General features: G+C 35.5%; 2 protein-coding genes across 6 annotated transcripts; both read right to left on the minus strand.

Moving 5' to 3' along the window:
* Positions 1 to 1,803: 1,803 nt before the first annotated feature.
* On the minus strand, positions 1,804 to 8,670 carry LOC132182346 (phosphoglucan phosphatase LSF1, chloroplastic). Of its 5 annotated transcripts, none has more exons than XM_059595569.1 (11): positions 8,240 to 8,670; positions 8,007 to 8,113; positions 7,545 to 7,726; positions 7,267 to 7,385; positions 7,014 to 7,085; positions 6,614 to 6,735; positions 6,022 to 6,237; positions 3,803 to 3,908; positions 3,455 to 3,567; positions 2,653 to 2,797; positions 1,804 to 2,134 (listed from the first exon to the last, which is right to left on the minus strand). In XM_059595569.1, the coding sequence occupies exons 1-11, from the start codon at positions 8,552 to 8,554 to the stop codon at positions 2,015 to 2,017; spliced, it is 1,617 nt and encodes a 538-aa protein (XP_059451552.1). In that variant the 5' UTR covers positions 8,555 to 8,670; the 3' UTR covers positions 1,804 to 2,014. The 5 variants fall into 5 exon arrangements, with proteins under 5 accessions (XP_059451552.1, XP_059451551.1, XP_059451550.1 ...); XM_059595568.1 differs by having other exon boundaries at positions 7,267 to 7,388; XM_059595567.1 differs by having other exon boundaries at positions 7,542 to 7,726.
* A 5,112-nt stretch (positions 8,671 to 13,782) lies between these two features.
* On the minus strand, positions 13,783 to 14,896 carry LOC132182625 (uncharacterized). The gene has a single exon (XM_059595928.1). The coding sequence runs from the start codon at positions 14,631 to 14,633 to the stop codon at positions 13,821 to 13,823; it is 813 nt and encodes a 270-aa protein (XP_059451911.1). The 5' UTR covers positions 14,634 to 14,896; the 3' UTR covers positions 13,783 to 13,820.
* Positions 14,897 to 18,080: the final 3,184 nt, after the last annotated feature.

Here is an 18,080-nt window from a genome sequence, read left to right on the forward strand (position 1 = left end):
TATTTTCAATTACATTTTGTTTTCCCTCCAAAAACCAAAAACTCTCTTCTTACTCAAGCTTCTTCTTCACGCTTTCTCATCCCTCCATGAAAGCTTCTTCCTCCTCACACCAGAAAAAGGTTTCTTCTTATTAGCGTTGGATTTCTGCCCCCAAACAACCAAAAGAAAGCTCCAAAGGACCAAAACAATATAAGTACTCTTAGAATTTATTTTCTCAAACCGTCTGGGGTGGAGGGAGATTTTTCCCAAAATTTTTCCTTCATCCTAGATATATGATCGGTGATTTTCTGTAGATTTTCTAGATTGTTTTGGATTAAACGTACATTTAAAACTTCTGAATAATCTCTTTCATTTTGGAAGAAAGTTTGTAAGACGTATAACTTGATCCAAGACCTGTTACTCGTATACAAGCTCGTTACTGGTTACTCATATAACAAGATTCAAAACCCACACCAATTTTTTTTTAAAAAAAAAAAGATCAAAGCTTGGATCGAAATTCGGACATAACCCACCGCCACCGGCTGTAACAAAACCCAGACGCCAAATCTTGCAGAAAACGAAAAATCTAAGGGGAGACACTAAGAATAAGAAAGAGGGCAAAACAGGCTCTGAAATGGAAGACAAAAGAGAGATGAGATGGGTGCAGAAATAGGTTTTTTGAGCTGAGAGAGAGACTGATAAATGGGAAGGATCTTTAATATTGTATATTTGTATTTCAACAAATGGGGTTGTCCCATGAAATAACCACCTTCTTATGTTGTTTCTGCCTGGCTGGTTGAAAACAAAAGTTACTGTCATTGAAAAATAAAAACCGCTGTAACTTGCATAAATCATTAGATTTCATGAACAGCTAAGATCTGAAAAATATACGCTTTCTCATATTTTCAAGAATTCGAGGGAATCCCAATCCTAAAAAAAACACCATCAATAAAACATTAATAAACAAACGGAGTACTTTAAACACCCTTGCACTTCCCGGTGAAAATGGCCACGTGGATATAAATTTTCAGATTTTGTCATGTGTGCAGAAGCATGTGGTCATCACATTGTCATTTTAATGGAATGGGATAGGTTACAAGCAAAGGACGAAAATTCTCCCATGCAGCTCTCACAAAATATCAAGCACTTAGAGAATAGCTTCAGACCATGATCAGCTTGCTTGCTATCATTTACAAGCCTAAACAACTCAATAACACCATGGATTTAGCTTAACCTCTCAAATTCAACCACAATCTCTATTTTGGTCCAATCATCCATTGGGTACGCATTGGTTTTTTTTTTTTTTTTTTTTGTTAAGAGCATTGGGTATGCATTGTTGCCTGTTGGGGGTATATGGCAATAACTTAATGAAATTTGACATCTTTCTATTAAATTGACTCAATAATTATATTCATTATAACAAAAGGGTTTAATTGAGAAAACTTGAAAAGTAAAACACAAAACTAATAGTTGATCTTAATGCAAGACCAAGAAAAAGATGAGCAACTCATTCCAATATCAATTTTTGGACAAATTGAGTCAAAACTTAAAAGGTTGCGATTTGGGGTTTTTTCTGTGTATGCAGGGCCAATAAAAGACACCACAAAGTTAGACTCAAGAATTACAACAGATTTGGAGTAAATAAAGATGCATCTTTCTCTAGTAAAATAAACTATTTGCGTAACAGCAATGAATAAGCCGGCCGACATTGTATAAATACACTGGGGCAGCACTTAACCAATGCTAAAGCAGGTTGTTTCCCGTGGATATGGTAGGACAATTCATATTCTATAAGTGTGCAGGTCACTCAAAGACACCAGAAAGTTACCTCAAGAATTACTACACTATTTGCATAAAGTAACTGACATGATAATTTCAAGTCTGAAGGAGAATACCTTGAGAACCGAGTCTAAAAGAGAATGACTTAAGAATGTACAACCAAGATTTGGTAATTATTGCCTCAACATGGGCTGGTTGAAAATGCCGCATTATTAGGTAATTAACAAACATTCCACTTAGGGTATTGTATGCCCAACTACTTGGGAGCTAGTCTGATTGGACAGACGGAGAATGCGACACACCGAGCTGCTTTTGCCAGCATAAAGCGCTCATTTTCTGTCAGAGGCCTCTCAATCACCTTCACAACATTCACATCCTAAAACACCATAGAGGAAAGCCAATATCAGAACAAAGATACAACCCTAGAAGTGAAAAGCATTAATAAAGGGATGAAAGAAAGAATACTTTCCCCAAAATTAATAAGATCAACAGTTATCGTTTTTTCTAACAAGAAGAATCCTTTAAGGGCCAACTCCATCACCATTAAATGGAAATACGTAAAGCCAAAGCATGGTATACAGTGAAAAACCTCTAACAAAAACCATAGCTCTTCTACGTACATAAACTTTTCAATTTAGTACAAGGTGAAGCGAAAAGCAGAGACCAAAATAGAAGTGGCTAGACCGTAAGTAGGCCATTATGCCTAACGCTTCTTCATCAAAAGCTATATGCAATTCTACAAAGAATTGAACATGAGATGTTTTTTTTTAACATGAGATGTTACTATGACTATATGATGAATCTGTGGTCTTTGAATGTCTGTGAACAGAAGAGACAAGGGTTGCATACATTTCAAGTTCATATAAGCAAAATGTCAGAAGACAGTGTACTAACCTTCTTTTGTTGATGGACAGAAGGTCTGATGCTGGCAGTATCGCCAATCACAATTACATTGTTAACATTCCCCCTTTCATCCCTTTCTGATGGTGAAGCTGTTGAATGTCTCCATTGCCCATTAATAATATACTTGTAGTAGTACCTTCAGGTAGCGCGTACAATCACATTTAGAAAGAAGTTTATATATATACACATGTACATACATACATAAATGTGTCTTCCAGAGTATCTAATAGAACTTAAATTATTGCATGATTTCTAAACAGTTAGAAATGTATGTGTCTTCCAGAGTGTGGAGTAGAACTTCAATTACTGCATGATTTTCTAACAGTTAGAAAATCCATTAATGAATGGCAACTCTGCTTAATGATTATAATTTATAATAGAGACTCTAACTTGTAGAATTTTACTATCATATATATCTCATAACATTCTTAACAAATATAAGTGGAGAATTATCTAAAAGAAGTATGCACAGAACAAAGGAGCCACAGCCAAGGTCCCATCTTGGATTAGATGAATATATCTCGTTATTATGGTTAACAATATATAATTTGAACATTTAGTTGCTTTACACTACTGAACTGCAAGAAAGTCTCGAGTCCCAGTCAACCATATATAATTCGCAGCTTCTTTCTTAGACACACTACAGTTACGAGAAATAGGAACTTACAAGTGCATGAATTTTGAGAGTTTTTCAAGCAGTAAAATCAACAAAGATGCAGTATGGCAGAATTAGAAAGCTCATTTTATATCATCATAAACAATTAAGAGAAAGTACAGAAACCTTGACACTTACTTTCCTTGTGAGAGTCTAACTTCTGCTTCATATCTAGGTCCACCCTTGTGGATTGCTTTAATTGGTTCTTTCCAATTTCCAGTAAAATCTCCCACCAAATTTACATCCTCTCCCTGTAATGCAGAGACAAATGGACATAGAAGAAGCCCCATCAAAACTTTGTGTTCCATAACTAAATCAATTATAGCAGATATTAGTATCCAAACACTACATGCTCTATTCTTTGACAGAATTACTTCTAGCCAATAAAGTTTCAAGAAAGAAAAACTGTGACATTTTTCCTTCATTTTAGGTGATCAAAAATCGAAACAAAAGTATAGTGAAGATGAAACTGAAGTCGTTACCCACCTCTTGCCCATTCCACACAAATGTCACAGCATGGGTTGCAGGACCATCATGCATACCTTTTTCCACCATAGCTATAAGATCCCATGTTGCCCAAGCAATAGCTGGTCTGCAAAAAGATTTTCTTTAGACACTTGTCAAGTTAAGGGAAATGAAAATTTAAAAGAGCACTTGTGCATACAATAGACCCTGTAGATTAATAATGTATGTTTTGTAAATATATGAAGCAGACACACAAGCGCAGACTAACATATCCCTGGGTCCTGGATCCTAAACTTTTCATTTACATTAGTTTTACACAACTACTTTCACACCGTGACCATTTTACTTGTGTGTGTGAGAGAGAGAGGGAGAGATGAACGTAAATAGTATGCATGATTGCAAGTTAATTTGAATAGTAAATCTAAGGTATGAAATATTTTTCTCTTGTTGTGGTAGCTAGCATACTTACAATTGGAAGAGTTAAACATCGCTTTAGTCAAAGTTATTAAAGCAACTCTCTCTCTCTCTCTCTCTCTCTCTCTCTCTTTGAATAGTACATCTAGCTAGCATATTTACAATGGAAGCGTTAACAATAAAAATTAGTCAAGAGACTCTCTCTCTCTCTCTCTCTCTCTCTCTCTGCAGATCAGCTAGCCAAATTTCATAGAGAAGTTTGGGAGAGACAATTTGCTTGAACTTCGATCGAGGTTTGCTCGATCGAAAGAACGAGATGTTGTTTAGTAGAAATTCTCGAAAGGTTCGATTGATGTTCGATCGATCAAAGTGATGAGGTCCGTTCAATAGTAATTCTCAAGAGGTTCAATTGATGTTTGATCAAGCTAAAATGCAATCTTTTGTTCAATCAATCCAATTTAATGTTCTATCGATCCACCTTGCGACAAGAGTAGTTGTGTACTTTGCTTTTCAGAGCTGCAATCCTACTTCTATTTAAGCTCAATAAGGACGAAATGGCCAACCACAACTTGTATTTTTCATTTTTCTCAATAAGAAACATTTTGAGAGTGATTTTTCTTCAGTTTTCCTACAATTCCTCGATTTTTCTTGGATTTGTGGAAGAGTAGTGAGTTATTGTGCTCGTAGATTCAGCTTCTCACAACGCCACGATTCTTTTTTTGATAAGTAATAAAAAGTTTTATTAAAAAGCGTAAAGGCGCCCCGGAGTAAACTGGGAGTATACAACAGGATCACTTAACTAGTAGGAAAAAATCGAGCAAGAAAATCATTATAATTAATTGACACCGGAAAGACATGCGCAATGGTCCAAAGATACAAAGTATGAAAGCAAGAAGCTAAGATGTCTTCCAATGTCCCCTCCATATCCTCAAAGCACCCATTATTTCTTTCCCTCCATAAACACCAAAAGAAGCAAGTAGGCACCATCTTCCAAACCGCTGCACTCCCCCTCCTCCTCGAAGACCACCAACAGGCGAGTAAATCCGAAACCCGTCTCGGCATCACCCAAGACAATCCAAACCGACCAAAAAAAGCACACCACAAAGCATAAGCAACCTCACAATGCAAGAGAAGATGATCCACCGTCTCCTAATTCCTCTTGCATAAATAACACATATTCGTCACAATCACTTGTCGCTTCCTGAGGTTATCTAGGGTCAGGACTTTGCCCAAAGCCAATGTCCACACAAAGAAACTCGCCCTTGGAGGAGCTTGAGTTCGCCACACGCTCTTCCAAGGGAATCTCCTCCCTTCAGAACGAGCCAAGGAAGCGTAAAAGAGCTCGACCTTGAAACGGCCTTTTTTGGAAGATTTCCACCGCAATCTATCTTCACACCCTCGATTCACTCAAGCAGACTATAACACCTAAAAGAAAGAGGCCACGTTTCATCTCTCTCCCTCTCTCCCTCTCACTGTCCAAAATATTAATCAAATTCAAATGGACAATTTGTCCTAATACTGATTATCAAAGCTCTGTTCTTTTTTGTTCCCCCTTCCCATTACCGGTGAATAAATCCTTCAATTATTGTATTTCAGTCGATAACAGAAATCCAACTGTGAAACAAATGCTAAAACACAGTGTCGTGCCCATGTCGATATTAAGCTCTCTAAAATAATAAACTTATTAACTAATGATGACAAAGAACCTTAGCTACCAGTCAATCATGTCACATAGAAGGAGTTTTTCAGTCAAAGCTAACACAATGATTATGTGACCGCATAGCCAAAGAAAAGAATCGACATGCGAGAGGGTTAGCAAGAAGAACCTGTCAGGTCTGCAAGAATGCAACCCAGTGACAAAATTGTAAGCTGCATGAAGGGAAGTATCTGTCATCCAATGCAGGTATGCAATCACACTAGCTGGAGCTCGATCAAAACCAGTAGTACAAGTAGCAAAAACACGGTGGTTCTTTTTTAACAAGCGTAATAGCAGCCCCACACAAAATGGTAACTTCTTTCTCATATCAAAAGAGTCTCCTTCCCTGCAAAAGAAAACCAAGGCAAATTCACTGTACAGTAAACAGCTAGTAAGTCTTAAGAGATGTAAAAATTAAAAGTAGACCTATTAACAATTCCCATTTCAATTTCCAAAAGCAGCATATACATGTTAATGCATCAAATTTCTGGCATCATTTACACGTAAGAACAAAACGCCCAAAAACCAAGCCGATGTAGACTATTCTCAATGACTCAGTCCAGAAGGCTTCAACAACTATCTTCCCAATTAAACTTCAGCACAATGATTAAAAAACCACAAAAATACACACAACTAATAAAACTGACAGCAGAAACAGTTCTCATTAGCTTGTGAAACTTCTTATATTAACATATAGGATACATCATCGAGCCTTCATTTACCTTATAGGATAGTTAATCATGAGAATATTAGACCTTTGGCATGATTCATTGATTGATTTGGAATTGATTCCCCAATTTTCCGCTTCAATTCCGCTTTGGAAATTCAGAACAGCAGTCACTCCCTGAAGCAAAAATTTGAAAGCTGCTATAAGAGAGGCATGGAATAAGGAAAAAAAAAATGATCCCTTGCAAAGAGCCTTTAGTGAAATGATAACCATCTGCACATGCAAATTAATTGGCGACAGACCTAATAAACCCTTGCTCCTTCCATCAGATATTTAAAAATCGGACATATTAAGAGATGTCTACATCAATGAGGCACTCACAATAGAAAGAATAGGATAGAATTGCAAAATGCCATCAAGAAGCAACAAGTACGACTAACAAAAATGGCACTCACAGCAACATTTGACAGAGTCTCCACATCAGCTCCTGTTTGAATACATGATCCCACATATATTTGCTCTGTAATCTAACAAAATGAAAAACAGCAAAAGAGTTAACAAGGCAACATAAGTGCAGTTCTAACAGACTATAAGTTATCTATGAAAGCATAACATTGAAGCAAGGTCCTCAAATTAATCGCATAAACTGTATACAATCCAGTCCTTAAATATAATGAACTAGAGTTTGGAAATTGATGAACATCACACCTTACTATAGCGCATGCCAAGGGAGTGATCATAGTATAATTCTCCTTTAGAACGATCCAGTGCCCTAACATATTCCTCAAGTGGGAAGTTTCCATGAGCCCATTCTCCATTTCCAGACTCTTCTTCAGAAAAAATACAAACAAGTTCACTTATGAGTTGTGCATGAATACTTTTCTGCAATTGCAATTGAATATGTCCATTTTGATCATTCAAAATTTTCCACCCTTGGGATGTTAGAAACTTCGAAGAAAACATGACAAAGCCAGAATTCCCACTACTTTCAGAAGAAGTTCGCAAATTCGATGCCAATATACTCTTGTTCCAACTGGCAACAGAAACTCGGCCTCTATTAAATAGCATATCAACACCACCCGAAAGATGCAGTTGATGAATTGGATATGGAGAGTAGGGCCTCTCAAGGACCAGGCTAAAAGATCCTGTTTTCTCCTTCAGCATCTTCCTGAATAAACCAAAGACTGAAAAATAAAAAACAAAAAAACTTATGAACAGAACATATCTTTGACAATTACCTCATTAAGTAACCTTGCATTATATAACGATTAACATAAATATCAAGAAACGGTCACATTGTATAATGCCAGTACCGAAATCAACACGTATTCGCACAAAGTAAATTACGATTACGAATCAACAAAATCTAGTATAAAAACATTCTATATGTGCTTTAACCAAAAATAAATGAATAAATAAATTTATTTAAAAAAAAAAAATCTGCATACTGTGTATCGCCACAGTCCTTGATCTCAATAAGCCCGCCACCAGACGAATCACCAGCCTTCTTCAAAGTGTCACCCACCATGATTATCCTCGACTTCTCTGCATTACTCTACCAACTCAAAAACAAAACAAAAACATGTTAAAATCACCAGTCGCCCAAAAGACTAAGCTGATATATGAGATAGTGAATTTAATCGTTCAATTACTATTCTAAAAAATCGAAACACGGAAATACCCCTCTCTTGAGAGCGTGAACAAAGATCTTGCCGTCGACGGAGAGCGCGAATCGGATACCGAGCGGTTTCTCGAGAGTGACCATGTACTCGTTCAGGTTCATCTTGAACGAAGGAGAAGAGCCACCAGACATTGCGAGAACTGTGGACCTGACTGTTCCGATTCCGCCATCAAAACGAAGCTTCGCTTTCTTGGCACCAAGCAGCCTGAGAGCACCATTGTGCGATGAGTAGGAGCACAGATCTTTGCCCCAGAATGAAGAGGGCACTGGAGGACGATGAAGAGCTCTGCAAGTAGGGGCTTGCAGAGAGGGCATTTTGGGGAAAAGGATTCGTTGATCGAAGCTCGAAGCTCGAGTGTGAATTTGGGAAGGAGAGGTTCGAGCTGGTTCTTTGGAGAGTGAGGAAGAGAAGCCACAGAGTTGTGGTAAGAAATTCGAGGTCCACGTGGCTGGATCTCTATGAAGGGACCCACATGCGCGATGGGAACAAGCTTTTTTTCGTTTGCAGGCGCTGACACGTGGAAAAGGTCTCTCAGGCCAGGGAAGAAGAAGAGGACAGGTGGATATTTGCGATTGTAGATTGGACGAAAGGATTCAGGCAGCATAGGAGTAAATGTCACCCAAGATTTTTCTGAAAAATAGTAAAGGGACAATTTTTTGGCTCAACTTTTTTTTTTTAATGTGGTCATTTTTTAAAAAAACTAAATTTTTAAATTTTTTAAAAAAATTCTTAAACAATAACATCATATGTGGTCTTTTTTTTATTTGATATTTAAAAAAAATTTGTCTTTTTCTTCATAACAATGACCATTTAAAAAAAAAAAAAAACTATTTTTATGAAGAAAAATACCATTTTTTTTATAAATAGATTTTTTTTTTCAAAAAAAATAAAAAAAATAAGAGAAAAGTTTGGTCAAAATTGTCCCAAAAATTTGTACCTTTATCATGCATCGATTTTTTTAGAGTAATTCTAAAATTCACTTTTGTGTCATTATTGTGTTACTCAAAGAATTACGTGGTTTTTAAAATCACAATTTGATCAAAATTTAAAATCACAATTTGATCAAAATTTAATAATGATCAATCACATGCTCAATAGTATTTTTTGAAGTCATATTATTTTTAGTGACACAAAATCAAGGGACATAGAATAAACTTCTAGCATTACTCGATTTTTTATAGTGCTAAAATAAATGAAAAATTATTGGCTAGAGAGCTATTTATCATGTCAGCCACGTCAATTTCAGAAACCACGGCTTGGCTATGGGTCTTTGTCGTCGAAGGCCTACAGCCATGCTGAAATCGAAACGAGGAGGACGAGATAAGTTGGTCGGTGTGGGTACTGAAGCAATGGCGAAGGAAGGACGCCGTGGCAGCATAGTGAAAGCCTTAATATCATGTAAATTGTCACATTAATTTAATGATCAATATAGTAAATATCAAGTGAATTGTCACATTAACAAAGAGAGGAATCACCTATGGAGCAGTAGCCCCCAACATGTTTAAATTCCCTCTAATTATGTGATTTTTATTAAATTGACCTTTCAAAATTAAATTTTCGCCCCCTATAAAGTGTTATATTTTAGTTTGCCCACCTAAAATTTTAGTTTCGCCCATATACATTAGTTTATAAAAATCTTATAATAAAAAGTATAGTATCTGTAACCGCAATCCATATAATTCTTTATTTTTAATTAATTGTTAACGAGTTTAGCTGAGATAACATTGGTCAAATTCTTACCAGTTTTAGAAACAAAATATCTCATTAACAAAATCACTTACAAAATCATTGGACCACCGTTTTAATTGGTTTTAAAGACTTTGGTGTGGGGGCTCAGAGGTAAGTGAGGTTCAATGATGGGTAATGAGCTCTGGGTTATAATGAATAGAAAGGTCATAGTATTGATTTGAATTAAATAGACAACCTATTACTAATTTACTTAGCAGCCTGATATTTGTTACACGTTGATTAGGAGGAGACCACTCTAGGGTCTATTTTATATGCGGCCATCCAGAAGAAAAGCTTTATATATATTGCGTAATTTGTGAAAGATGTTTGAAAAGCACAGGATCCTCACTTTCCGGATCAAAGACAATCTCGTGGATCCCGTGCTAACTTAATGCCCACTCATCATATTAATAACGAAAGGGCACTACTACCTTTTATGTTCAGAATAAGGCACCCAGTTGGATTTAATTACGAGCTCGTCGCTCAATTCATGCATTACTGCCTTTTCAACTTTTTATTTTTATTATTATTATTATTCGGAATTGATTATTGTTATCATTTTATAGTTATTTTAAGATTTGGGCCAAGCTCAACCTAGGTGAGCCCGATCCATTAATTGCTTGACCCTTGAACTAAGGAAGGCACGTTCGTTGATATGGACATTGAATTAACATAACCTCAAATTATCCTTTAATAAATGAGAGATCCAACACTTATTTTAATAATTTAAAATCATATTAAATGACTAATTTTAATAATTTAAGATGATAAAATATTTAAAATATTCTACATAATCTTGGAATTTTTTTTTTTAAAAAAAAAATTATAATCTTGGAATTGTATTTGAGGAGTTGCTCTGCTTTGAGCTTTGCTTTTAATGAAATTTCTTATTCATCTTAAAAATAATAATAATAATGATTGATCAACTTTTAACTCACTTGGACTTGGGTCGTTTAGCGTAAAAAACTAGCTGTGTTTGGCAATTGAATGGAAAAAATGAGTGTAATGGTACTGTAGCAGATTTGATTAATATGAGAGGAAAAAGTAAAAATGTTTTGTATAAAAAGTAAAAAAAAAAAATTGTTTTGTAATGGTTATTTTATTTGAATAATAATAAAAAATAATTGATATGATGTAAAAAGTATGAATGTTAGGGTTGATTTTGAGAATAATTTTTTGAGCTTTTAAGTCTGGTCCGGTCCAGCCCTTTGCTAAACACAGTCATATGTTCTTTTGCTGAAGATGTACACCTCCCTTTTAGTAGTATCATTTTGATGACTTAGACATCAAAAATATTTCTTGCCATTGTCCCCGACATGCTTAAAAAATAATTCTCTAATGTCACTTTGACCTTTCACTTCCCATAGTCTAAAGAGATAAGAAATAATGGAGCATCCTACTTTCTTTTTCTTTTTCTTTTTTTAATCTCACATTTTCGTAGATTAACACACTGATTAATTTTTTTTTTTTTTTTAATGGTAACATTAAATTAGTAGTAGATATAATTAGACAAGTGGTCAATTGGATGAAGAAATATTATTGTCGGAGACAAGATCATGGACGTATTGGCCCACCATGCATTTAGTTTGTCTTATCTTTAGAACACAGTTGATAGTAATTAGTGGTCCAGCTTAAGCAAAATGTTGAATCCCGGAATTACCCAACCATTTTCACATGATTCAAGCCTTCCTTATTCCGCCACATACCTTTCTCTGTTTCTCACGTAACCCCCACAAGATGTAAAATTTGACATTATTAATGAAAACTATAGAATTGCTAACACGCCAACTGTACGTTCAAATTCATTTCATTTTCTTTTTTTCTTTTTTTAAAGAAAAATAAAATAAATTGATGTAACATAAAAAAAAAAAAAAAAAAGAAGGGGGTTGAAAGTTCTGGAAGCAAAAAGGGGTTTACACTTTACACCAAGCCTGACGTAGATTTTTCTAATAAATACAAAACATATGAAAGAAGAGCACAAGTGGAGAGAAAAAGAGGGCTGCATGTTAATCTTGCTGACTTGATTTATTTGTTTTCACATGACTCTGTTTATAAGAAAATTGAATAGATAAAGCAGGCCAATAAATGCAATCAATACAAGTATATAAAATAACATTTATTCTAATTCCCTCAAATTTAAGGTGAACATTTAAGACAAAAACAAATTATGACTCGACTCAAACTAAATGGTGGAGTGCAAGTGCATGACGCCTAATAAATGATGATGGGCGACTAAACAGATAGGATAAATAGACAATATCAGCCAAATGGTGGTTGTTTATGACGGGCCGAATGATGGTTAGGATTAGGGTTAGGGTTGGCCGGAGATGGGTCAGGCAGTAGCCAACGAGTTTGACCACTGACGTGACCAGTGGTGGCTTGAGATGGAGGCCGACAATGGGCGACAAAATGAGCTCGGATGGTCGTAAACTAGGACGGAATTGGCATTTGGTTTCCTATGTTACTATTAAACATGAGAATTATACTATTTCTAAAGATTTCTTCCTTTTCAAGTCAACGTTCCCAAAGCCGCTTGCTAATTTCTCCCTTCCACATAACATAACCTAGTTAAAGATGCTTTTTCATTGTACAAAGAGATTCATAGAAGTTTCCTTATTGGCGTATTTGAGTGCGTTCATAGCTACTTTCCCCAAACGTGGATTCACAACGCAATTGTTTTTTCTTTCCTTTCACGTTTCTCTTTCTTCACTTTCCCCATCAAGCAATTTCTTTTGAGTCACACTAGACCTTTTCCTTTTCCCTTGCCCTTTCTTTCAGGCCAGTGGCTGCCATTGAAATCAGGCACAATCCCACCATTACTATTATGATTGCATCTAGTCCTCCTAATTTTCTGGCACCCAATACAGACCCACCAGATGTTCTTATTCAAATATTTGGGAGCCAATATATTATATTTTACATTCCATCTTTTTTATATATGAAGACAAAAAACAAGTGATCTCTCATTCATATTTAACTCTTTCAAATAAAAAATTATGATTCCGTCCCTATCTTTTCATGTATTCTAGTCAAATTTCACATCATCACCTTATACAACACCCCCTAGCGCTTACAAATGACTAATTCAATAATTAAATATATTAATTCACTCCAACTGACTTATAAAATATTTAAATGCATGCTTTAGAAAGCCTATGTGGTGTGATTTCTTTTAATTAAAAAACTAATTTTTATGCTCTAAATGCTATAAAGGATCACATTACATAAAACTTTGAGAAGATAAGAGTTATGTATAGCGTTATTACTTGCAATTGCAAATGCATTTTAGAGGAGAAATCTATTATTTGAGGAATTCTTTTAATAAAATTACAACATAACATATTAAGATATCATTATATAAACTAATTCAAAAGCTTAAGTTAATAGGTTTATAACTAATTATATTATATTAACGGCTCATTATTATGATTTTTTTTTTTAATATGAAACTTAATTAAGTTGTATATAATTTTTTAGGCAAATGACAAAACTCCATAGTTTTTTTTTTTAGTGGAATTCAATCAGTCAAGTAAAAAAATTAAAAGAAAATTACCAAGTGAAAAAACAGAGTAATCAATGAAATAATACTATGAACTCCACACTGTACATGATCAAATCTCGATTGAAATTTTAATAAAAAGCAAAGTAATGTACACGATCATGTAAAACTCACATTTCCTAAGCTTTTCTTTCCCTCCTCTATTTTTTTTTTTTTTTTTTTTTTTTTTGGGTAACCAAGCAAATCACACTTCCTATATATAAAATTAAAAAAAAAAAAAATACAATTGGTAATTTTTTTTTTTCTTAAAAAAAAAAAGGAGTAAAACAAAACTGATCAGGATCCGAGAAACCTCAGAAAGGAGGGAAGGTCTTGCCGAGCGCACCGACGTTAGCCCAGAACCCGACCAGGTCCTGCCGGTAGGGCAAATATGTCCGCCTCTTGTCCCCCTCCTTCATCGCTCTGTTCCTCGCGTAGTACGCCTCGTGCGCGGACGACACCGTTTTCACCTTCGTTGCCTTCGAGCCCAACTCACGATTATTAACTACAGCCTTCTCGGGTCTGATCTCTTCCTTCTTGGGCGTCAAGAACACAAACGAATCCTTGCCCTCGCTGTTGCTCCTCCGAAGGAAGCTCGACAGCCTCCAGCGTTTCGACGATGATGATGATCCAGTGGTTTTAGTTCCGGTGGAATTGCTCTTCTTGCATCGGCTGGGTGAGGCTTTGGCCGAGTTATTGTTATTCGGGGTCCACACACAATACGTTCCCGGCGGGACACCCTCCAGGTCGCCCTCCCCCTCCCCATCCGAAGACGAAGACGAAAACGACGTCGTGGGATCGCGTTCCTCCACAAACAACTTCTTCAGCGGAACCCGAAGAGACCGCCCCTCGCGATCATCGCCGGCACCTTGTAACCGACTAGTACTTAGTAGGTCGCGATTGAATACCGGGAATACCGGGAAAAGCGGGCCGATCTGGCCATCGACCACCACCAATTCATCGGCGGCTCTAGAAACGGAAACAAACTCGAATTCGTCGTCGAGCTCCTCCCCCCGATGACGCCCATCCTCACCGTCAACAACTTTAGCGGCTACTTCGGCGAGCTTATCGGAAGAGTAGCTGTTGAAGCTGGGACAAACCGACAGTTCCCAACTATCTTCTTGCATTTTGTAATCACTCGTAAATTCCTCCTCCTCCTCTTCTTGTTCTTAGGTGTGATGGTTGGGTTTCTTTGAGATTACTGAAGGAGATTAATTAAGGGGGTGGAGCATATTACTATATATATATATATATAGGAGGTGGGTGGGTAGTGAACAATTAAGAACGTTAAAAAGCGAAGAGATGCGTAAGTGGTGGCGCGTGAAGCTAGAAGGTCAGGATCTCGTTTAATAATATAAATGGTTGACATCTTCTCCTCGCCTTCTTACCTCTTTACTCCATTCTCACGTTAAACGCGGTGACTCCCCACGTGTCTTCTAAATATTTATATAATTATTTTAGTTTTTACTGTCAAATTCTTTTAATGTTACAATTTCAAGTAATTATTGAATTATTCCTTCATGTGAAGGCCTAATTAATGATTTCGGTGGTGTTGCGTATTCTTCCTTTTCTTTATACTATTTCCCATTCCAGAAGGGATATACCAACTTTTCAGAATATTTTTATCAACATGCATCAGACGGCTCAGGTTGATCTTCGAGAAAACCAGGACTTTCCGATAAGGCAACACCACCTTTTTCACACAGGATCTTATTAGGATGATTCTGTCCTTTTTATATTTTATTTTTATGTAATTTCTATTTTTTTCTCCTTTTCCGTGTTGGATTAAAAGAAAAAACCCCACTTTCCCACAAAGAGATTTTTAGATAAGACCAAAAGATCAAGCGGTCAATGACAGGCTTTTGCTTAATGAGAAGGAAGAAAGAGGTGGGAAAATCCTGTAGAAGCCAAATTTTCCAGCGGTCCGGTCCAAACAGGTTGAAATTAAAGTTGGATTCTGCTATTCTAGAAGAGAGAATCTAATGCCAGCCGAACCGCAGACTTTCTAGAAACCAAATCCACACGTGAGGCGTGACGCTGATGGAAGAGAATATAGGCTTGTTTGGCAAGCAAAAACAGCTCGCCATATAGTCCGGAGACGAGCTCTTTGAATCACAAGAAGTCATGCCAAAAGCTTACCTTAAAAAATGATAAATATAGAAAGAGTATTATTAGTATAAAAAAGAAAAAAAAATATATATATTAAGGGAGGATGGGGATCGGGATGATTTATTAATAAACGAGAAAAATAGTTGTGGTTTTTGGAAATATTCTATTTTGTGTTGCTATTAATTTTATGCCTTGCATACATAAGTGCTGACCTATATGCATAAACCTTTTTACACTAAATTTATACGAAGAGTTTTTTTTAATAGATTAGGTTAATTACCTTTTTATTTTTTCCTTAAACTATCATTTATTTACACAATGCTCTCATAAAGCACTACATGTCACATTCAACCGCCTTCAAATTATAATTTATTAGCAAAAAATCTCTTCCGTTAATCAAAATTGTTAAATCAGACGGATTTTAAAATAACAAAAATAAGTGTTCTTTTTTAATTGTGATAGTTTATGGGGACGATGCGTAAATGATTGGTAGTTTAAGGAGAAAAATAATTAACTTTGTCGATTTAACCTCCGATTCATTTTGAAGGATTAGAGTTTACTCCCCTAAAAGCCCCTCCCCCAAAAATTGACAAGCTATTGGTAGGTTTTGAATCCATCGTGTGTTGCCATCTGATGATTGGAGATGACATATAAAATCACGATCTATAGCATATGAAGGGAATATTTCACACAATTCTTTTGGACCTTTTATAGAATTGCTACCTATAATAGGACCCAACATTCTTTTAACATGATTTTAAATAAGGTTACTTTATTAGTACATGTGATTTTACACTAAATCACACAAATTTCTCAATTTTAAAAAGTATTATAGGAGATCTCATAAATGCAATCGATCATTCCATCTATGTTCCATCTAATAATTTAACAGCATGTCATGTCAAACCTATTAATGACCATCACTTGTTCTATATGCTATATTATTATTATTATTATTATTGTTTAAAAGTTAAAAAAGAAAAGAAAAATTGAGGGAGTAGTCGAGTCACCCGAAGATAGTAATTCTAGTATAAATCATTGTGTTTGTAGCCGACCTCCTAGATCCCAATTGGGTTCAATTTCAACTAAAAACTTCTTCTTCTTTTTTTCATGAAAATCATTATCCTCTAGTATAGGAGGTCGGCTGCCAAAAAAAAAACCTTTATGTGCCATCAATATGTATTCTAGAGAGTTGACAATAGTTATATGTTATTGATCATCCAAAGATAATCTCAATTCAGGACTTACTTTCACTCAACCTTGAAAACCCTTTGGAGGTAACTTGAAGGCATTGGCCTAGAATCTGAAATTATGAATGCCTTGGGCTACATTTCAAATACGTTGACAATCTAGAACTCTCAAAATTCCAAGGATGTGCAGCTGAAATCTTCAACTAATTGCCTAACCTTTACTGCTGGAATTGATTGTAATGTACGTGCCACCCAATGTATATTTCATTATAATAATAAGAATAATTAATTACCACCCAATTTACAAACCCGTGACCACCAATATCTAATAATATTATGTGGTCAATAAATTTATTTTAGGGTAAAATATTTGAACCTTTATTGTCTTATATCTTTCAAAATTACACTTTAATCCAGATCAGATAATTATGTTGACATCAAAAATAAATTTATGATCTTGTCCCTATCAAATTTGAAGAAAAAAAAAAATCAGGTTTATTCTTTAATTTTGTGCAAAAATTAAAATATAACACGTAGGTAGTGTTAGTGGGGGGCAGAAGGTATAGATTTGAGAGTTTTAGAGTAAAGAAAAGATTAATAGGAAATATATAACAATAAAACTTCAGAAATTTTTAGACTTTTCATGGTTTTTTTTTTTTTTTTTTAACAGTTTCATTAAAATTTTATTTTAGTATGTATAATTGAATAATAGACTGCATTGTATATCATAGAATATACGAAAAATCTGCATATTTTATATGCTATAAGCATATCTATGATTGCTTTAAAATCTAAGGAAGGCTAAAACTTAGAAATATTTCTCACTCCATATATATATATATATATATATATATAGACTCACTTATGATATACCTAGTATCCACCCGACCAGCCCAAGTTGAAGATCATGCCCAAATCACGAGCACCAATGGGCTGCAAGAAACAACTAGAAAGTGGTGCAGAGGACGGCTCCTCATTGCTTCGTCCTAGTTGTCTCATTATTTTCAATAGAAAATAAGGTAACATTCTTAATTTGCTAGTGAGTAGTACACAATCCTGAATGACATTTGATAACAGTAACAATATGACAACAAGTAAGAAATTCAGTGCCATGATTAGCCAGGGCTGTACCGTGACACCTAGCCAAATGCATGCCTGGCTAGGAGACACAAATTTTACGCCACACTTGGCCAGGGCCATACTAATTAATAGACAACGCCTTTTCGAGGTTTCTCTCTCTCTGAAACTCGCCCCCACCTCCAAAATTTTAAAACC

This window comes from Corylus avellana, chromosome ca5, assembly GCF_901000735.1.
Source record: "Corylus avellana chromosome ca5, CavTom2PMs-1.0".
Taxonomy (NCBI): Eukaryota; Viridiplantae; Streptophyta; class Magnoliopsida; order Fagales; family Betulaceae; genus Corylus; species Corylus avellana.

What these genes read in the sequence shown, in the direction of transcription:
- LOC132182346 (XM_059595565.1), bottom strand. Translation starts at nt 8,554, where the DNA reads ATGCCCTCTCTGCAAGCCCCTACTTGCAGAGCTCTTCATCGTCCTCCA. An exon ending in TTGGCATGCGCTATAGTAAG is followed by an intron (nt 7,086 to 7,266) that starts GTGTGATGTTCA and finishes TCATTTTGTTAG; the next exon opens with ATTACAGAGCAAATATATGT. An exon ending in CTGTCCATCAACAAAAGAAG is followed by an intron (nt 2,135 to 2,652) that starts GTTAGTACACTG and finishes ATGGTGTTTTAG; the next exon opens with GATGTGAATGTTGTGAAGGT.
- LOC132182625 (XM_059595928.1), bottom strand. Translation starts at nt 14,633, where the DNA reads ATGCAAGAAGATAGTTGGGAACTGTCGGTTTGTCCCAGCTTCAACAGC.